The sequence below is a fragment of the Pongo abelii genome, chromosome 15 (assembly GCF_028885655.2).
Source record: "Pongo abelii isolate AG06213 chromosome 15, NHGRI_mPonAbe1-v2.0_pri, whole genome shotgun sequence".
Classification (NCBI taxonomy): Eukaryota; Metazoa; Chordata; class Mammalia; order Primates; family Hominidae; genus Pongo; species Pongo abelii.
In genome coordinates this window covers 35,480,953-35,504,044 of record NC_072000.2, presented here as the reverse complement: position 1 = coordinate 35,504,044, position 23,092 = coordinate 35,480,953, and the positions used below count along the sequence as shown (strand labels likewise).

The 23,092-nt window shown below is 37.0% G+C and overlaps 1 protein-coding gene across 4 annotated transcripts in view; it reads right to left on the bottom strand.

Moving 5' to 3' along the window:
- Positions 1 to 23,092, bottom strand: part of NUBPL (NUBP iron-sulfur cluster assembly factor, mitochondrial) — a 340,279-nt gene that overhangs the window by 46,668 nt on the left and 270,519 nt on the right. For all 4 annotated transcript variants that reach the window (XM_063715833.1, XM_024232012.3, XM_063715834.1 and 1 more), the window contains 2 exons: positions 9,817 to 9,937; positions 6,206 to 6,288 (listed from right to left, as the gene is read on the bottom strand). In XM_063715833.1, coding sequence (XP_063571903.1) covers positions 6,206 to 6,288; positions 9,817 to 9,937 — 204 coding nt within the window. The remainder of the gene's footprint in view (positions 1 to 6,205; positions 6,289 to 9,816; positions 9,938 to 23,092) is intronic.

The window sequence follows — 23,092 nt, the reverse complement described above, 5'->3', positions numbered from 1 at the left end:
GGGAGGGTCTGGGGCGGAATGATATGGTTTGGCTGTGTCCCCACTCAAATCTCATCTTGAATTGTAACTCCCACAATTCCCATGTGTCGTGGGAAGAACCCGGTGGGAGGTGATCGAATTATGGGGTGGGTCTTTCCCGTGCTGTTCTCATAATAGTGAATCTCATGAGATCTGATAGCTTAAAAAAAATGGGAGTCTACCTGCACAAGCTCTCTTTTTGCCTGCCACCATCCATGTAAGACATGACTTGTTCCTCCTTGCCATTCACCTTCCTCCATGATTGTGAGACCTCCCTAGCCACAGGGAACTGTAAGTCCAATAAACCTCTTTCTTTTGTAAACTGCCCAGTCTCTGGTATGTCTTTATCAGCAGTGAGAAAACAAACTAATAAAATAATATACTCACAGTTATATATTTATATACAACTAATGAAAATAGCTAAGATTTACTGAGTACTTAATATTTGCCAAGTGTTATTTATCTTCACAGTTACTCTGGGGGTAAATTCTATCATTATCCCAACTTTACAGATAAAGAAACATCCAGAAAGGTAAATAATTTTGTCGAAAACATTATAGCTAGTAGGAGATGAGCTGGGCTTTGAACCTCAGCTGACCAATTCCCAGACTCTGCACAGTAAAAAGAGATGTTTGTGGTCTATTTGCCCTGACTTGATGAAGTGCTTTAAAAGTGTTTCCATGTCTTCATTTTTAAAGACTATGCTTGAGCCCTAACATCTAAATCATGATTTATTTTACCAGAAAAGTATTAAAAGTCCTTTTAAGAGAGTCCTTTAAAAAAAACTCTAAAAACATGAATAAGGCTTTAAATGCTTTTATTGAGTACCTACTATACCAAGTACTTCATGTAAATAATCTCACTTAGACGCGTAAAACAAGCATCATCAGCTCAACTTGGATGATGAAACCAGGAGTTATTTGCTCAAGGTCATGAAGTCAGGCTGGAAAACCTTCAAACCTGGGTCCAACTGACTCTAACATCCAGCTTTTTCCACTACACACATGTTAAACAGTAAACCCAAATACAAGTAATTATAATCATAAAGCATAGTCTAAAAATGGGTTCTTCTCTGCTGTAGTTAATAGAAACAATAGTTTTTGTTTATAAATAGAAATAACATCTACTTATAAAGAAAGGTTTCTCTCAAATCAAATGTGCTGATTTTCACCCATACATCTTTATAAATACCTTTTATCTCCTAGTAGCTTTTCTAGGTACTTACGCCTAATATTTTGTGATGAAAATTTAAAGTTCACTAAAGCAAGATGAGACAAGACCATCATTCTGTAATCTTTTAGTATTTATCTACATTAAATTAGAGACATAAACCTATCAGAATACAAAAAATACTGAATGATTCCAGAACAATCAAATTGGCTACATTTAACCTTTCCTTTTTAATGGACTATCTCCAAACTTTGACAAAGTAATAGATTGTCAGTTGCTGAGAAACCACCGAAAGTGCTTAGTTTAACAGTTTCAATTTTTCAAAAACTGTTGAGGCTAAATTTTTTAGCCAGTGCAGTATTATTTCAACAAATACATTTTGGTTCGTATTGCATGCAAGGCATCGTGTTGGGAAATCTGTGGTATGTAATGATATAAAAGAGGGGCAGAACAGTTCACTGGTGAAGAGTTGGGGCCTTGAAGTCAGACAGCCATGGTTTAGAATCTTGGCTTTATTACTTACCAGCTGTGAGGCTTTGGGCAAGTTACTCAACCCTTCTAGGCTCAGTTTCCATATCTGTAAACTAGTTATAATAATTATATCTAGCTCAAAGCATTTTCAGAGTATTAAGTGAGAATATGGCATGTGAATTATTGGCACAGAGGAAGCATATAATAAATATTTGTAGCTGCTGTTATTATCATTATAGTCTCAAGAAATTTACAATCTCATTGAAGAGCTCACATGAACATGTCCTTTGGGCACTGTTCCCACCTGAGGAATAATTAAATCAAATCTTTCTTTTGTTTAATCCATAACTAGCAAAAAAGTAACACACACACATATCATATGTAAAGGACATAACTGAGATAACTCAAACTATTAATACTCTCTTCTTTCATCACCTCTACACAGACTAACCCTTTTCTCCTATTCAAGATCTTTTTGTTAGGTCATCTAGAGGCACAGATAATACAGTTGGACCCTACTGTCTGCTATGCCATTAACTAGCAACAGGGAATGAATGGTAACCAAAGTGCACACAGGTCTTTTCCTTTGTTTTCATTTTTAAATATTTGAAGTCCTAATTTATCATACATAGTCATTTCATATTAAGATTGTGAGGCGATAATTTAGAAATTATAAGAAAATAAAGTTCCCACTAACATTTGAAAGTCTTTACCAGGAATATCTTATAGCACATCTTTCTGTAGCTAATATTCTTACTTGATAAAAAGGATAAAACCATAACGTTTATCAGCTAATCACAGGTCCATTCCTTGTATTCTGGTCTTAATCAAGAGCAGAAGGTAGTTTTAACTGCATCAACAATATTAATCATACCAGCATGCAGGAATGCTATTGAATTTAGGGATTCTGAATTCTAAATATCGCCTTCTCACCCCTCCTCTATTGTTTTCTCTGGCTACTTTACACTACTCACATTTGGAGTCTTACTTGCCTTTCCTAAGCAGTGTACATGTGCAGAAGGTTTTGCCCATTGTCTGAGCAAGCAGCAGACTATTAGTACTTTTTAATTGGTACTAACAGCTCTTCCAACATTTCCAATGATGTCTTAAATTCACCACAATTCATATCTTTAAATTAATCACTACCTTTTTAGTGTTTGCCTCTTCTGAAAGTTAAATGTTACTGGGAGAGTTAAATCCTCAATGTGTAATTCTAAAGGATTTTGTGGGCAGAGAATAAGAGCCCGAACACCTGGTGCTGGGAGGATAGAGTGATAGAAAATGGAGAAGGTAGAGTAAGAAGGAAGACAAAAAGCTAACGATTAAACATTTACTGATTTATAATTGTGCCTATGAGTCAACTCCTAAAAGTAAACAATAAGAAGTATCAGTCTAGGCCAGGTGTGGTGGCTCATGTCTGTAATTCCAGCACTTTGGGAGGCCAAGGCAGGTGAATCTCCTGAGCTCAGGAGTTTGACACCAGCCTGGGCAACATGGTGAAACCCCATCTCTACCAAAAACACAAAAAATTAGCTGGATGTGGTGGTGTGAACCTGTGGTCCCAGCTACTTGGGAGGATGAGGTGGGAGGATTGCTTGAGCCTAAAAGGAGAGGCTGCAGTGAGCCAAGATCGTGTCACTGCACTCCAACCTGGGTGACAGAGTAAGATCCTGTCTCAAAAAAAAAAAAGTATCAGTGTAAAGTGGAAAATTAACAAATAAGATTATAGGTTTTGTCCCATTAACTTCTGCAGAAGTTTTATCACATTGGCAAATAAACACTTCCTTCATTCTTTAAATGAAGACATGCAGGCAGAATAGGCATTAAGCTTCCATGAAAACAACAGAATCTGGTGAGAGTGTTGTGACTAGTTTCTAAGAGCACATTTCTATTTGAGTTCACGGGGGAAAGGGAAGGAGGCTTTCAGGAGGCAAGATTCATCACAAGACTAACTGGAGGATTCTGATCCTAGGCCTCAATCACAGCTTCTTAGTGTCTAGGAGTTAATGTCTTTGATGCTGAAGCTGGGAATTCTTCTCTCACGATTCAAATTCTGCTACCCTGATTTTTTTTTTTTTTTTTTATACAGAGTTTTGCTCTTTTTGCCCAGGCTGGAGTGCCATGGCGTGACCTCGGCTCACTGCAACCTCCGCCTCCCAGCTTCAAGTGATTCTCCTGCCTCAGCCTCCCAAGTAGCCAGGATTAGAGGTGTGTGCCACCATGCCCAGCTAATTTTTGTATTTTGCCAGAGACGGCATTTCACCACGTTGGCCAGGTTGGTCTCAAACTTCTGACCTCGTGATCCACCCTCCTCAGCCTCCCAAAGTGCTGGGATTACAGGCGTGAGCCACCGCGCAGGGCCTACTTGATTTTTAAGTAACATCAAAGAGTGATATTTACTTGATACCATGTCAAGGACACTAAGTGGACTCAGCTCTTTAGCAAAGGGAAGAGGAGAGACATTTAGTGTCATGACATCTTATACAGGCAGTTTCAGAAGGTAAATACAGTTGTATTCTACTTGGCATTTTTCAAAGTATTTTCATATTATTATTTCATTTATTCTTTCTCATCTTCCTCATTATGACATCAATTTATAGATGGAGAGAAAGGTTCAGAGAGGTTAGAAAACTTGCTTTAGGTCACACATAGAAAGTGGCAAACTTGATACCCCATGATGACTCAGATTTAATGCTTTTCCTGCCATGCAGAGATCCCCTTCGAGAATCTAACAAAGCTATTTAGAGTATTAAATCGTATTATCTTTGGATGGTGGCTATATGTTCTCCGTTATATTACATTCCTCTAACTTCAATGAAATGTTTCTTACTTCTGGAGGATTTCAAAGAAAAAATAATGAACAGGTGAAAAAAATAATAAAAATCTAAGCTCTTAATTGAAATGCAGTAGTAAGTAATTATTCTTATTCATTAGGAATCACTGTGAAATGTCTTTATAGTCTGTTCTCAGGAGGCACTTAAAAGAGTGTAGTTAAAACAAAAAACCCTCAATTTTCAAAGAACTTTTTCATATATTGCATAAAGTACAGCTATGGTAGTTGGGATTGGCAAACTTTAATTATGAAGATGATAAAGGATTATGGTCTTTTGCTTATCTGAAAAACTGTTGAGAAAGACTGAAAAGGAAATTTAACATTTAATACACCTAAAAGGCAGAGAAGAGAAAAACAATGTAACTGTTAAACTGTATCTACTTAGAGATCATATCGCCAGCAAAACAATCAACTACACCATAGCTGCTGACCCTTAAGAAAAGGAAAGGACCTCTAAACGCAGGAAACAGATCACTCAAAATGAATATACTTTACTTATCCAAGATTCCTGTTCATTTACTCTTACTTTACAGCTCTAACCAAACTTGGCTCTTTTATTTTCCAATTCACAGAATATTAAAGGAAGCAAACTAGAATATAAAGAGCAGCAGTTATGTTTGGAAAAAATACCAGTACTGTAAAGCTATACCCATTAGTTAAGGAAAAGAAAAAAAAAAAAAAAGAAAAACTATTAGAAAATTGACTGGGACTGTTCAACAAAGGAACAACATCCGAACTGATGTGCCAGATGATGATTCAGTTTCCAAGTTAAATAGCAAGTGTTTTTTAGGAAAGAAAAAATATGAATGATTAATTTTATTTCTATTTTTAAAAATATTAAAATATTTTATACTTAAAGATTTTATGTGGCAGTAATTTTGAAAATCTATCAACTATATCTCCAATGATGTTGGCTAACGAAACACTACGGGTCTTTTCACCTCACCTTCCCAGTTATATTTATTAAAATAAATGCAATGAAAATTTCATCTCTAGGCTGGGCATGGTGGCTCATGCCTATAATCTCAGCACTTTGGGAGGCCAAGATGGGAGGATAACTTGAGTCCAGGAGTTCGAGACCAACCTGGGCAACATAGTGAGACTCTGTCTCCATAAAAAAAAAAAAAATTAGCAGGGCATGGTGGTGTGCACCTGTGGTCCTAGCTACTCGGGAGGGGGAGGCTGAGATGGGAAGATTGCTTGAGCATGGGAAGTCAAGGCTGCAGTGAGCTGGGATTGCACAACTGTACTCCAGCCTGGGTGACAGAGAAAAACCCTGTCTGAAAAAAAAGTAAAGAAAAAAAAAATCCCACCTCTAATAGTTTACACAATTGCCTTATATCCAATTCAGTACTTTCTTGCATTAGGCTTCCTTCTCCAATCAGCTGAACTTCTAATACTGAAATATAATAATCTTGGGCAGTTAGATATTGCTAGCCAGCAACATAAGAATTTTACAAACTCTATTTTCATGAGAAAACTGGTTGGGTGATGATTCTCTGTAGGTAAACTTGTTTAGCTGATAATTTAGAGCCAGCACTGGAAGCTTACTGTACATAATAGTAACTTAAAGATGTTTTGGACAAGTTAAATAATCCTTGTTTAAATATATATGCACTGCAAATATATAGGCTTAATCTTCCCAACTTTCTTTCTATATTTCAAAAAATATATAAAAAGAAATAAAAATATGTATCCAAAAATGGAACTTACCTCATCACTTTCAGGCTGTGAAAACACAATTGGCTGGCCTGTATCTGAAGCTTCCCTTATATTAAGGTGTAAGGGAATGTCTCCTAAAAGAGCCCAGCAGACATCCATTAGAATCAGAAAAGTTTATATAGGCATTTCGAATCTCACTATTTGAACTATGGAAAGAAACAAAATCGGAACTAAATTGATTCAAATTGACTATCTTCTAATTGCTAAATCTTTGAAAAAGAAATTTCAAATGGAATTACAAACAAAATACCCTATTTTAGAGTAGTACAGTGATTGTATATGTTTATATAGGAAAGCTCTGTGGTACCCCATCAAGGGATGAGGCCTCTGATTTATTCTTTGCTGGAAGTCTCCAAGCAAGCAATGGCTTGGAAGACATTTGCAAATGATTTCTCCCATTAATATCCTATATAGACACATCATGCCACCTAATAAGAGGAAACTGAAGAGAAAAATATGGGGAGGCAAAGTAGTCCAAAAAAAAGTACAACAAAATAACCTTCCTGATGTTGGCAAATGGAATGAGCTCAAAGGACTGGTCAAAAGTAGGCCAGACCTGTTATCTCAACTATCTGTCTCTTTATCAGACAGAATTATTTTTCTCTTATTATTTACTAACCTACGTAGCACCATATATAACTTGTGAGCTTGGTGAGATCTCAGCAAGTATATGATAAGAACCTCCAAAATACAGACTGAGATGGGAGAGGTGTGTTTTCTTGAGGACATATTACTATCAGGCAGTGGAATTTAGGAGCTGACCTAAATTCTGACCCCTCATCCAATATACTCTTTCCAGCACACTATCACAAACGAAGTCTATCAAGACTGAGATTTAAAGTGCAGTGAGTGGGGTCTTAAGTAGAAAAGTTGACTTGCCATGGTACTTAGTGTTCTCAGAACCACTCCAAATCCATGCAAAGGTTATTAAAACATACACACGTGTATGTGGTGTTTTATTAAAATAAGTCATTTAGCACCATGTCAGGCAACTTAAACAATGAAGTATATGTTATAAAAATATTACAATATATACTATGAAGTACATGGAAAAGGAAATGTTATTTGATGATCCTCTTGTCAAATGATGTGATCTTAAACTATAAGTCTTTCCTCAATATCCAACAGCCAAATGACAAATACATGATATTTCAGTAGCCATTTAAGGATTAGCTTTTCATTAAATTTGATTCCTATTCTCTAGATCAACTTCGGACTACAGGAAACTGTCACAGGAGCAGGCAGAAAAAAATGTTACAGAAAATGCTTAGAAATGAAGTTTTTTTCCTCTCAATTTATGAACTGTCATTCTAGTAAAGAATCATAAATGATTTCTTTTCTACTGCAGAAATGGAAGGTAAAAGAGTAAAACCTCCTCCTTTATATAGCCATCTATTGACATCATTTCTGCTCTCCAGATACAATCCTACCTACAGACACAGAAGATTAGACCAAGAAGGGGAAAAATCTTGTTAAAAATAGGTGCATAGTAAGAATGGTAATGGGCTAATGGTTGTATCTAGACACAAATTTTTAAAAAGTAAAAGTGAGTGAGGAGCAGTCTGAGCCTGAGAAGTATTTTTAAGGTGCTAAGTCTGAAAGAAATGAGGAAACATTTCAGACATATAATAGGTTAAAGAGTTTTCAGTGAGATGGTCTGAGACCTTAACTACTACGCATAAACTGTCCCTGTAGGTAAATATAGATAAGGTTCTGAAGAGCTATCATGCCAAATAATCATTTAAAACACGACCCACTGAATTAAGAGTCTGCCAGGGAGTCAGTAAAGGACAAATAAGGGTTCCCAGGAGGTTCAACTGGCCAAGAGGCCAGAGCTGATAAAGCTTTTTCCCTGATTTCAGTTCCTCATTCCCAATTCCAACCTCTTCATAATGGAAGCCCTGCTCCACTTCATGGGAGACACCATGGGACCCATGAGTACATTAAAAGGAGGGGACGTGCCCTAACGAGGAACTCTAAATGATTTTTCCCCTAACACTGTCAGACATAGCAGTCTAGGGCACCATCCAATTTCTGTGATCAGCAGTCAGTGTTTCTGATACATTTTTAGGGTAATTGTACATCTGTGAGCCATTGGTTAAAATGTAACTTCCATACATACCATTGTTTCTCAATGAAATGTTTCAAATTCTAAATAACTGACTTAGGAAATTGTTCAGCTTATTTGTAAGTTAGGAAATTATAATGCTGTCAGTATAATTCAATAATGCCATTATAATTACACATTTACTTTATTATATAAATGAATGTCAATCTGTTATTATGCAGATTTGGAAAATTGAACTTTCTGGGTTAAATGAAAAACAGTTGCAGAATATAATTAGTGGCTATAATTATAGCAATGTATCAAAATATATCATTAGTATTCACCTGGTATTGTAGTGGCTGCTATAGTGCAAATGCATAACAATAATATATTTAACATCAACTTTTAGAAACTTAATTATAACAGAGAATGTTTTGAAATTCCTTGATCTCTAGGGATCTTAATTTTTAACTACCTAAGTCTAATAATTCACTTTATGCCTTCCTTATTCAGCATCTAACATCTGCCTTTGGCAAGAACAGAAACTCATTCACAATTAGAATATCAAAACATGTTTTCTAAAAAGTCGGTTAAGTTGCCTGTGGATTTTTGGAACATCATGTTTTATCCAAAACCTGTGTTTTGCTTATTTAACATATGATTTTAGTTCTCCTCATAGCACTAATGAACTCTTCAGTTCAGTGCCATGAACAGTGTGTACAATGTAAATTTCAGGTGCCATATTTTACAGACATATCAAACACATTAAATATTACAGAAAACAGTAAATACTGCCATTCTAAAGCAGAAAGACTAACAAATACAGAATTAATCAGGAAGGCATTTTTACATATGCACTAAGAACGAACACTTCTAGAGGTTTTTACAACATACTGAACAGATATTTTAATGTACCTGTTTCTACTGACAGATGTACACCCAACTTAGCAAACACACTGATGACTATCATTTAAAATACGGCTTCAAATTACAGTACTTGGACTACAAAACTCTCTTCTCAAATTTAAGTTATAGACAGTTTTTATTTAAAATAGAAATTATTATCATAGTTGACAGAACAAACCTATTCAAAAAAGCCAAAGAAAGGTTAACACATAGAACTGTGCTATATTAATTTAAAATACAAAGCCAAAAGCAACTCATCATTTTCTGAGACACTCTTTTTTTTTTGAGACGGAGTCTCACTCTGTCACCCAGGCTGGAGCGCAGTGGCGCGATCTCGGCTCACTGCAAGCTCTGCCTCCAGGGTTCATGCCATTCTCCTGCCTCAGCCTCCCAAGCAGCTGGGACTACAGGTGCCCGCCACCACGCCTGGATAATTTTTTGTATTTTTAGTAGAGAGAGGGTTTCACCATGATAGCCAGGATGGTCTCGATCTCCTGACCTCGTGATCTGCCCGCCTCGACCTCCCAAAGTGCTGGGATTACAGGCGTGAGCCTCTGTGCCCGGCCTCTGAGACACTCTTAATCATCAAGCCTCATCCCCACTTTCTCTTCTGCCACTTTTTCTACAAAAGAACATCCCACAGTCTTACCTAGAACTTCAAGACCAAGGGTCTGTGCTAGTTTCCTTGCACCATCAGCACCAAAAATATGAGTTTTGTGTTTACATTTTGGACACCGGAAAACACTCATGTTTTGGATAAGGCCAAGGACCTAGAATAAAAACACACTGAAATCAAAATAAAATTAAACCAAATATTAATACATTACTTCAACAGATTTTTACAGAGTGCCTACTGAGTTCTAGTGGCACTCATCAATGTTACCACAATGATGAATAAACTATGGCCTCTGCTCTGAAGGAACTCATGAGCTAGTAAGAGAGCAAGACATATAGAATTACCTTTGATATCATAATAAATGCTAAAAAGAGATGAACAAACAGGAACCAAAAATTCTGTCTAGAAAGAAGAGGAATCTTTGAGTTTCCCATAGACAATTGTTTCTTCAGGTTGTGGGGTGATGAGGAGGTGAGGCCCACAGCAGGAATTCTAGACAGAAGGAAGACAACAAGCCAAGATAGCAAAATAAAACTGTGTGGCCTATTTGGGCTGCAACCCAGTGGGTGGTCAAGGCAGAAGACAGTTTGGGAAGGAAGGCTAGGACCACGTGGGAAGATGCTGAATACCATCCATGTATTTGAGGCATTCCCCTTCAGACAACAGGAAACCACTAAAGGTTTTCAAAGCTGAAAAGATGGTATCAGAGAGGTAGTTATACAATCAGATTTTTGTTTTAGAAATTTATCTTTGATGACAATTTGGAGAAAAATAAGAAGGAAGGAACAGAGCAAAATAAATACCTAAGAGGTAACTTTGGACGAAGTCTCACAGTAAATCTAAAATACACAAAGTGTTTGTTATATGCCAGGTGCTGAGATAAGTACTTTAAATGTACTATCTTATTTACTCCTCACAAGAACTTTATGAGATAGTTATTTTGTTTTTGTTTTGTTTGTTTTTGAGACAGAGTTTCGCTCTTGTTGCCCAGGCTGGAATGCAATGGTGTGATGTCAGCTCACCGCAACCTCCACCTCCTGGGTTCAAGTGATTCTCCTGCCTCAGCCTCCCGAGTAGCTGGGATTACAGGGGTGCACCACCACACCCGGCTAATTTTGTATTTTTAGTAGTGATGGGGTTTCTTCATGTTGGTCAGGCTGGCCTCGAACTCTCTCAACCTCAGGTGATCCACCCACTTCAGCCTCCCATAGTGCTGGGATTAGAGGAGAGAGCCACTGTGCCCAGCCAAGATGGTTATTTTATCATTCCCATTCTATAGTTGAGAAAACTGACAGTGCTAACAAAAGAGTAAAACTCAGCTCTTATCAGAATGTTATTGTTTGAAACAAAATTAAGTTTCATAGAAAAGGTCATTCTCTTTCTAAGTTTCCCTAGCTTCTGCTACAAAATAGATACAGCTAAACCTTGAGCAGGAGTTTGAACTGTGGGGGGTCCACTTACATGTGAATTTTTTTTTGAACCAACCACAGATAAAAAATATAGTATTTGCCCACCATAAAACCCAAGTACCAGAATGGCTGATGTCCTAGAAGCAACTGTGGGACTTGAGTACGCATGAATTTTGGAATATGCAGTGGTGGGGGGAGGGCGATTCTGGAACCAATCCCCCACATATATTGAGGGAAGATGATACTTAAGAAATGTTATTATTCAACAATACTGTTGAATAAATAGACAGGCTCTGCAAATATAATCCTTACTCATGTTCCTTTTAATCCCACTCTCTTATTGATGAGAAGCAGTAGCTCTCTTCTAGAATAAAAATGCAGAACACTACTTTCAGAGGCTTAGAGATTACAATGTCTATATCAGTTCTACCATAAGGTTATGATTGTAGATTATTAGAACATTTGCATTTTAAATGAAGAACAGTACTGATAGTCCACAATGAAACATATAGATAAGAAGGTGAAAAAAAATTATTCTTTCTGAAAAGAGAAACAGAAAAAACTAAAGTTGCCCCCAATAATTATATATGAAGACAAATAGTGAAAAGACATAAATCTATAGCAAAGCATTTTCCAAGCATCTAATATATGCCCTCTTGCTGATGCACACTGTCACAAAAAATAAATCACACTGTGTTTTGGGAATTCAGTACTATCTCCAGAAAGCTAGAGAGAAACATAGCTTAATATCACACAGCTTGTTTATTAACTATGCCTATATAATACACTCATTGCTTGGGCAGTTTTACTGCCATTTATGTTAAATGTGATATATCCCCTGACTGTATGGCTCTCAACTTAAACAAAAAATTATCACTCAAAAAGTGCGAAAAGGAAAAACATCTAAAGAAAGTGAAAATCTATGTGAGGGTATATTTCAATTCAGAGAGAACAGGAAAAACATTCTGACCTTGGAATCTCTTAGACTTCCTAAGACATAGAGGCATAGAACAAGTGTGTATTTGCAGTTTGTGTGATTTACATCTTCTTATCAAATCATTCTCTATGGACTGTATAAATATCTTAGACATGTTCTCTATAGACTACACAAATGTCACAAACCTAAAATATAAAACTATAACCAAACTCAATATTTAACGAGTTCTTAATACATGCCAGTAACTGGGCTAAACACAAGGAATAGCATACAGTGGTGAGCAAAACAGACTTGATCCTTACCCTTTGGAGCTTGTACTGTAATTGGAGCAAATTGACTGAACAAAGAATAGTGCAAAAATACACTCATAAAATGGAATGGCTTCTCTGGAAGCAAAGTATAGGGTATTATGAGAGTGTAGAACAGAGAGGACTTGATGTACTCTGGGAGTCAGAGAGGGCTTCCTTGAAGAAATATTTGATCTTAAAGCTACAGAGTGACCGGGCAAAAACAAGGAAAAGGGAAGAAAAACATTCAAAACAGAAGTAGGGAGCACATGTCTCCCTTCAAGGAACTGAAAGGCCAGTCTGAGGCCTCTGAGGTGTGGTGTGAGTGGAGCGAGATGAAGCTGGAAAGGTGGGGCTTGTAGGCTATATTAAGGTGTCTGAGTTATATAATGAGTGCCAAAAAGCCATTACAAAGTTTTAAGCAAGAGAGGCCACTATGCCTGTAGTTGTAGTTCACTCATTACTCAGGACTGCAGTGTGTTAAAAACAATACAAAATAATGGAAGAAGCTAAATGGACTTGTCTTTGTGTGTTTATTTTCTTAGACAAACACAAATCCTGGGCTGTGTTCTCCAAAACTGATCATGAGAGAGGTGTCAACTTTTAATGCTGTCTAAAATATGTCCATTTCTCTGCCTGGGCACAAGGTTAGGACTTTTCTTCCCTCAAATTAGGTAGGAACACATAACTTGTTTTGGCCAATGAAACGTATGCAGAAGTGCCATGTGTCAAATCTAGGCCAAAGCTTTAAGTGTTAATTCCTCATTATTTTTCCCTCTGTCCTGATGACCAGCAAGCCTCCAGCTGGTGGCTGCTGTGTCAGTCTGGGTGCCAGAGTGTTGAACAATACAGAGAACGAAACAATACAGAGGAGTGTTGAAGCCAAACCACAATGGACACGGAGCATGAGACAAATAAACCTGTGTTGTTTTAAGCCACTGAAATTTGAGAGTTGATAACACACATAACCTAGCCCATCTTGGCTGATATAGAGGTGTAAAAAGAAAACATTAGGATTTCTATTTCTAGGTTACGATTTCCTTTCAATTTCAATTTTGTGTTTTATAAAGAAAATAACATATTAATGTAGTAATATATGTATACTACATATACAATATATAACTTATTAACAAATATATTTCATACATATATTAGGTTATATGTTCAAACATCATTTACTAATAAGGATGTATAACTGAAAGTCTGGAGGTAGACTGGGCATGGTGGCTTATGCCTGTAATTCCAGCACTTTGGGAGGCTGAGGCAGGAGGAGCACTTGAGCCCAGAAGTTCAAGACCTACCTGGGCAACATAGCAAGACCCTGTTTCCATGACACACAGAAAAATTAGTCAGGTGTGGTATCACACACCTGTGGTCCTAGCCACTCAGGAAGCTGAAGTGGGAGAAGTGCTTGAGCCTGGGAGGTTGAGGCTGCAGTGAGCTCTGTGATTGTGCTACTGTACTCCATCCTGGGTGACAGAGCAAGGCCCCATTTCAGAAAGGAAAACAAAAAGTTTGGAACTAAAGAACCCTTTATATGTTTGAAAGTCAGAGGTTTTGACAACTAAGCTTGGCTCTATTACTGATAATATGTAACTTCTTCTAGTTAAAGGATAAATGTTCTAATATTGCTTCCTAGACATGTTGAATAAATTAATTCCACTTAACTCTAGAATTCCCTCATCTTAAGAACGTCCCACACATATATCACTTTGCTTGATTTTACCAAAAAACTTGGTTGTAATAGAATAAAGAGCCCAGAACAGGCCAGACGTGGTGGCTTATGCCTGGAATTCCAGCTCTTTGGGAGGCCAAGGTGGGCGGATCATGAGGTCAGGAGATCGAGACCATGCTGGCTAACACAGTGAAACCCAATCTCTACTAAAAACACAAAAATTAGCCGGCTGTGGTGGTGGGTGCCTGTAGTCCCAGCTACTCGGGAGAGCTGAGGCAGGAGAATGGCGTGAACCTGGGAGGCGGAGCTTGCAGTGAGCCAAGATCACGCCACTGCACTCCAGCCCAGGCGACAGAGCAAGACTCCGTCTCAAAAAAAAAAAAAAAAAAAAAAAAAGCCCAGAACAGACCCATACATGAAAGTCACGAAGTTACAATGGAGACAACATAGTACTGCATGTTAACTGGATATCCATATATAAAATAATGAATCTTAACCTCCTACCTCACTCCATACACAACAATTAATTCCAGGGGGATTTTAGAGCTAAATATGACAGGTAAATAATAATGCTTTTAGAAAAAAATAGGCAATATACTAATGCTGCAGGCAGGCAGAGATTTTTCTAGCAGGACACAAAGAAGCACTAGACACAAATGAAATTATTTAAATTAAATTGGACTACATTAAAATTAAATTAATCAAGAGATATGATTAAAAGAGTGAAAGTGCAAGCTATAGAGTGGGAGATGGTATATACAATACACATACATGACAAAGGACTTTTACCCATAATGCATAAAGAACTCCTGCAAACCAATAAGGAAAAGTCAGATAATACAATAAAGAAATGGGCAAGAGATTTAACAGACATTCCACAAAAGACGATATTCAAAGTACATTTATACTTATGACTGTATTAGAAAAGAAATATCAGTATGACTAAAACAAAAAACTATATCAAATGTTTGTGAGAATGTGAAACAAGTAAGATTCATTGTTTCAGTTGAGTGGAAATGGATACAATCATTTTTAAAAACTGTTTGGCAGTATCTACATAAACTGATGTATGTTTATACTACAGCATAGCAATTCAACTTCCAGTTATGTACCAACAGAAACATGAATCAAACATTCACTAAAAGACATATACAACAATGTTCATAACAGCACTAGTCATAATAGTCAAAAATGGAAAACTACTCAGGTCCATCAACAATAAAATGGACAAACTGTGATATATTTAATGGAATGCTACAGAGCAATGACAAGAAAAAACGATAGCAACAATCAGCAGTATAAGTGAATCTCACAAACATAATTTTAAACAAAATAAACCAGACACACAAACGTATAACACTATATTATTCTGTTTGTAAAAATTTCACAAGCAAAACTAATCCATAGTGTTATAATTTGGGTTCCATTTTGGGGTAGTGACTAGAAGGTGGCATAGGCACGAGTTTTTAGGATGCTGGTAATGTTCTATTTCTTATTTTGAAATTTTATATTGTTTGACTGACATTTCCCCAATCCCTGCTCCCTAGCCCCTGGTAACCACGATTCTACTCTCTACCTCTATAATACAACTTTTTTTAGATCCCACATATAAGTGAGATTATGAAGTATTAGTCTTTCTGTACCTGGTTTATTCTACTTCATATAATGTCCTCCAGGTTCATCCATGTTGTTACAGGATTTCTTTCTTTTCTTTTCTTTTTTTTGAGACGGAGTCTCGCTCTGTCGCCCAGGCTGGAGTGCAGTGGCGCGATCTTGGCTCACTGCAAGCTCCGCCTCCCGGGTTCACGCCATTCTCCTGCCTCCGCCTCCCCAGTAGCTGGGACTACAGGCGCCCGCCATCACGTCCGGCTAATTTTTTTGTATTTTTAGTAGAGACGGGGTTTCACCGTGTTAGCCAGGATGGTCTCGATCTCCTGACCTCGTGATCCACCTGCCTTGGCCTCCCAAAGTGCTGGGATTACAGGTGTGAGACACCGCGTGCAGCCAATTTCTTTCTTTTTAAAGGCCAAATAGTATTCCATTGTCTGTGTCTATGTGTGTTTGTATACACATTTTTAAAATCCATTCATCTGTTGATTGATTCTATATCTTGGCTATTGTGAATAGTGCTGCAGTAAACATGTGAGTGCAGGTATCTCTTTGGTAGACTGATTTCAGTTCCTTTGGATATATTCCCAGCAGTGGGACTGTAGGATAATATGGTAGTTGTACAGTTAATTTTTTAAGGAAGCTCCATACGATTTTCCTTAATGGCTGTATTAATTTATATTTCCACCCAAAGTGTGCAAGGGTTCCCTTTTCTCCACATCCTCGCCAAAACTTTTCTTTTGCTATTCTAACAGGTATGAGGGGATAATAGCTATTCTAACAGGTATGAGGGGATAATAGCTATTCTAACAGGTATGAGGGGATATCTCATTGTGGTTTTGATTTGCATTTCCCTGATGATTAGTGATACTAGCATTTTTTCACATAGCTGTTGGCCATTTGTATGTCTTCTTTTGAGAAATGTCTACTCAGATCCTTCACCCATTTAAAAAATCAGGTTGTTTGTTTTCTTGCTATTGGGTTGAGTTCCTCATATATTTTGAATATTAACTCCTTATGCATGTTTTGCAAATATTTTCTCTCATTCTGTAAGTAGTCTCTTCACCCTGTTGATTGTTTTCTTGGCTGTTCAGAAGCTTTTTAGTTTGATGTAATCCCATTTGTCTGTTTTTGCTATTTTGTCTATCCAGAAAAATCATTGCCCAGACCAATGTCACAGAGCTTCTCCTCTAGGTTTTCTTCTAATAGTTTAATAGTTTCAGGTCTTACATATAAGTCTTTACTTCATTTTGGGTTGATTTTTATATATGGTGTGAAATAAGGGTCTAATTTCATTCTTCTGCATGTGGACATCCAGTTGTCCTAACACCATTTATTGAAGCAACTGTCCTTTCTCCATTGTGTGTTCTTGGCACCTCTGTCAAAAATCAATTGACTGTAAATATATGATTTCCAGGCTCTCTATTGTTCTGTTTCTGGGATACAAACAGTGGGTATGTTTGCTTTGTAAAAATTCATTGAGCTATAATTTGTGCCCTTTTATGTATGTGTGTCACAGCTTCAGTGCAAAGTTTGCTTTTTAAAAAGGTGGTCACGAGAAGAACGGTAATAAAGCAATAAGAACAAAAAGCAAAACAATGACATATTAGGTGTCTTGTGAACTTGCATATAAAAACCACCATCTGTTTTTAAACTGAAAATATTCTATAAAACCAAAAGCAGTAAAATTAAGATGAGTTCCTTGGGAGGAATAATCTCCTATTCTTCCTAATTAATACTTCAACAAAAGCCCTGAAATAAAGTCTAACTCCATAGAAGCTCTAAAATGGTGGGGTTATAGACCCAATGCCCAATAGGGTAGCCATGAGTCACGTGTGGCTGGCTACTGAATACTTCAAATGTGGCTAGTCTGAATTAACATGTGTTATAAGGATAAAATACACCCTGAGTACTGAAGACTTAGTACAAGTAAAAAAAAAAATGTAAAATATCTGAATAATTTTTAAAGTTTGCAAGTTATTTATTTTTAACCTTTTCCATCAAAGTATATCAGGAACACACAAAAAAGTACTTAAGTTTATGGCAAAATGGAGTCACCAAAATGTATGCCCATGTTACCAAGACCCTGTTAATAAATAAAATGTTGCCAACACCCCAGAAGTTTCCCTATATATCCTCCAAACATGTTCCCAAAGGTATTCACTAACCTGCTAACACCATAAATTAATTTTGTGTTGTTCTGAATTTGATACTAATGGAAACATGCAATATATATTTTTGTGTACAAGTGATTCATCCAGCTAAACTATGTACCTGTAATTTATTTTCATTGAGTCCTAAGATTTTATAAGGACTATACTACAAATATCCATTCTCCTGTTGGGTCATTTGGGTTGTTTCCAGATTTTGGCTACTGTAAATAATGCTTCTGTGAATGTTTTTGTACATGTCTCTCTCTCTCTTTTTTTTTTTTTTTGCTGGGTATTAGGTTATATGTATTTAACTTAATACGTTAAAGAAGCAAAAGTTTCCAAATAAAGAATCTACAATGAACTCCAACAAATTTACAAGAAAAAAACAAACAACCCCATCAAAAAGTGGGCGAAGGACATGAACAGACACTTCTCAAAAGAAGACATTGATGCAGCCAAAAGACACATGAAAAAATGCTCACCATCACTGGCCATCAGAGAAATGCAAATCAAAACCACAATGAGATACCATCTCACACCAGTTAGAATGGCAATCATTAAAAAGTCAGGAAACAACAGGTGCTGGAGAGGATGTGGAGAAATAGGAACACTTTTACACTGTTGGTGGGACTGTAAACTAGTTCAACCCTTGTGGAAGTCAGTGTGGCGATTCCTCAGGGATCTAGAACTAGAAATTCCATTCGACCCAGCCATCCCATTACTGGGTATATACCCAAAGGACTATAAATCATGCTGCTATAAAGACACATGCACACGTATGTTTATTGCGGCATTATTCACAACAGCAAAGACTTGGAACCAACCCAAATGTCCAACAATGATAGACTGGATTAAGAAAATGTGGCACATATACACCATGGAATACTATTCAGCCATAAAAAATGATGAGTTCATGTCCTTTGTAGGGACATGGATGAAATTGGAAATCATCATTCTCAGTAAACTATCGCAAGAACAAAAAACCAAACACCGCATATTCTCACTCATAGGTGGGAATTGAACAATGAGAACACATGGACACAGGAAGGGGAACATCACACTTTGGGGACTGTTGTGGGGTGCGGGGAGGGGGGAGGGATAGCATTGGGAGATATACCTAATGCTAGATGACGAGTTGGTGGGTGCAGCGCACCAGCATGGCACATGTATACATATGTAACTTACCTGCACATTGCGCACATGTACCATAAAACCTAAAGTATAATAATAATAATAATAATAATAAAAGAAAAAAAAAAACCTCAAAAGCACACACACACACACACAAAATAAATAAAGTTCTATCAATTTATACTACCACCAGCAAAGTACGAGAATTCCAGCCATTCCACAGTCTGGATCTTTGGTACCATCAGTTTTTTTAAATTTTAGCAAATATGATGAGTGTGTAGTAGACTCTCACTATGCTGGCTTGTTCAACTGTCTACTTGTTTATACTGGGAACCAAATTACTTAGACTCTTCCTTACATGGTTCCTGGTTAAAGTTTGCCAAAAGTTAACTGGCGGGAGATCTGGAAGGTGGAAATGAAGGCTTAGGCATTACACATTATTGGTTTTCTTTGTTCAGAGATGGTGAAAGGAAGATTCGGAGGTGCAGCTGCATTCCAGTTTGTACTCATTCTTCTGGAGTCTGTGCCCAGCTATCTTTTCTACTATGGTTTTAATTTGCATTGCCATAATTATTAATAAAGTTGACTATATGTTTTACATTTTTTCGTCATTTGTATATCCTCTTCCATAAAGTGCCTGTTCAGGTCTCTTGCCTATTTTTTCAATTGATTATATGTCTTCTTCCCCTTACTGAATTGTAAGAATTCCTAGTGTTTTTCAAATACAATTCCTTTTTGGTTGATCCTCAATAATTTTTATGTGGTTTTCATATTGAAATGATAATATTTTGAATATACTGTGGTACATATATTATTAAAATTAACTTCATCTTTCTTACTATTTAAAATATGGCTACTAAAAACTTTAAAACTACATTTGTGGTTCGTATTTCCATGGTTTATATTTCCATTGGACAGTGCTGCTCTAGAAAATTAAAGCCTGACTGTAAAAGCTATTTTGGTAGTTCTCCTATGTAATCTTTTAAGGGTCTAAAGATGCACAAAAATATTTTATCAGGTTCTGTGATTTATAATGAATTTTTGTTTTTTTTGAAACAGGATCTCACTCTGCTGCTCAGGCTGGAATGCAGTGGTGTGATCATGGCTCACTGAAGCCTCAAACAAACTGCAACTCCCAGGCTCAGGCGATCTTCTTGCCTCAGCCTCCTAAGTAGCTAAGACTACAGATGCACGCCAGCACACTCAGCTAATTTTTTTATTTTTTGTAGAAACAAGGTCTTAGTATGTTGCAAAGGCTCTTTAACTCCTGGCTTCAAGCAATCCTCCCACCTCAGCCTCTGCACCTGGCCTATTACGAATATTTTAAAAAATTGAACATAAATAAAACACTTTAAAAATATACAAGACAGATAAACTACCAAGTTTCTGTGCTTTTAATTGAAATTACATCAGCCAAATGTGATAATCCTCTTTTATGGTTATCTCATTCTGTGCAGAGCTCATACAACAGTTATATATATAAAACTCTGTGTATGTCTCTCTCTGTATGCACATATAGAGAGATACAGTTATATCTATATATAGATATACATACATTTTATATATTGTATCTTTGATTTATTAAAAAAGAGAAGACATCAGTCATTAATTAACATATGCAAACAGTGGCAAACAATTCTTTCAAAACATGGGGTTAGCTGGGGGACAATTTAAAAGAAAGCCTTGGGTATTAAAAAGCTTAGAAACCACCGCTCAAGTTCACTTAACAGCAATCCTCCATAATCAAGGAGGTTTTGAATGGGGGCAACTAATGCAGTAAGAACATTAGAATATCCATATTATAGTTTTGTTCATTAAAAATTCTTCTCTCTTAAATAGGAAAGAATTCAAGTCCATTATGATGTCTTCCCCGCCAAATAAGCCTTACATCTTGTGAATACTTCATATACTGTTAAGCTGTTTGTATTTATTGTAGAGCTATTGTGTATATTCTTTAATAGCAGAAACATTAGAAAACAGATGCTTTGCTATAGCTTAATTTACATAATACCAGTGAGATACAGCTGTAAGCATGCTCAATCATTTTTTAATGTCTCATCAAAGCATAAGGTCCTTTTTTCTTTTTACCTCAGCTACTTTTATTGAAAGAAAACAAATACTACATGCCTGGCTACCATCAGCCACCACAACCTTTTTGCGTGTGATTTTTGCAGTATTCCAATCCATCACTGGCTCAGAAGGGCACTTCTTTTCTTAACTTTTTAAAAATTGATTCTCTTGAAATATCAACATTGCTCTGAATATTGGATTTTTCTGTCTAAATCTATTGAATTAAGGAGGCCCAAAAGGCTCCAATTTTAATTTCTTTTTGGCATTTTAAACCCAGATACAGGTAAGTAACAAGCAAGATTTTTAAGCTACTATATAATCCAATTTATCCAGGTTACAATCAGGTTAAATGCTTGCTGGTTGGAACCGGTCACAAGCATTAAAAGCCATGATTTGAGAAAAAGTGAGGAGGAAAAATTCATTGTTAAATAATGAATGATAATAACTGAAATAGATTAGATTCATAACTGCTTTTCAGTTCTTTGTTAGACTCGAACCAGTTTTTGATATACTCCTTGAAGCATGTGCACGGATGTTATAATTTTTTAAAATGAGACAGGTGTCCTTGTTTTCTCTTTCAGAAATAGTCATTTGACATGGAAAGAACAATGAATGGGGAGGCCTGTGTCCATGCTCCTCTCAGGGACCAACTAAATAGTTGTGGGCCCATGAGGTGCAACTCAATTTCTCTATGCCCTAAATTCTTAATCTTGAAAATAAAGATTTATAATGATCTCTAATGTCTACCACTATATCAAAAACATTCAGAGCTACCCTTTACCGTACTGTGTGCTAAGGCTATGCTAAGTAATGTAAATATAATCATGCTTCACTGCCATAGTGACCAATGAGATGGGTATTATCATCCCTATATCATGGAAGGAAACTCTGAAGCTAAATTATTTGCTCAAGGTCACACAGTTAGTAAATGACAAAGCCAAAATTCAAACTATCTGAGTGACTGGTTTGTATAAGGAAGTCACCAAACAAGATGACAACCACATAGAGACTTTTGTGCATGGAATTAGGTGGCTTAAAATAATAATGAGACCATAAAGTTGAGCAATATAGCTTAGTAATTAAGAGCACAATGATAGGGCAGGCCTGATTTGAGCCATCCTTACCACTCAGTGCTGCAGTCAAGTCTTAGGCTTCATTCCTTTCTCCTAGATCCTGGACATGGAACTCCCCTTCCTTCCCCTTATCGCCCACATGATACCTCCTTGACTGTCAACAGAACCTATGGCTCCTTAACTCCTCCCCATTTTCAATCCACCAGTTTCCTCTGGCTTCACTTGTCTACCTTAATAATCAGAACCCCAATAATAAGCAAATTTGATGAAGAACCCTCTTATACCCCAGAATCTGTCACCCTGTGATAGTCCATGATGCCCACAGTACTAACATTCAACTCTGGAGCATCCACAGAAACTGCAGTTAAGAATATGGGCTCTGGAAAGCCGACTTCTTGGATCAGAGCCCAGATGCCCCACTAAACAAACTGATATTCTTATGTAAGTTATTTAACTTCTCTCAACCACATTTCCTCATGTGCAAAATGGGGGAAATGATGTTCTGTATTTCACAGGGTTGTTGTGAGAGATGAGTTTAATGTATGTAAATCACATAGAACAGCATTCTAGTTCATAGCATACATAGACTTCTGAGAGAGCCTGGGGAAAGACACAAATGAGCATATATCTCCAGTCTCTGAGAAATAATTATGGCTGAGATGCAGAATGCTATCCAGTCTTATAAAGGTAATAAAGATCGTCTAATTTTTCTAAGAAGACAATATAATCCTTAATCTTTACAAATAAATACTAAAAAGTTCCAGACTGGCCAGGCGCGGTGGCTCACGCCTATAATCCCAGCACTTTGGGAGGCCGAGGTGGGCAGATCACGAAGTCAGAAGATCGAGACCATCCTGGCTAACACGGTGAAACCCCGTCTCTACTAAAAATACAAAAATTAGCCAGGCGTGGTGGCAGGAGCCTGTAGTCCCAGCTATTTGGGAGGCTGAGGCAGGAGAATTGCTT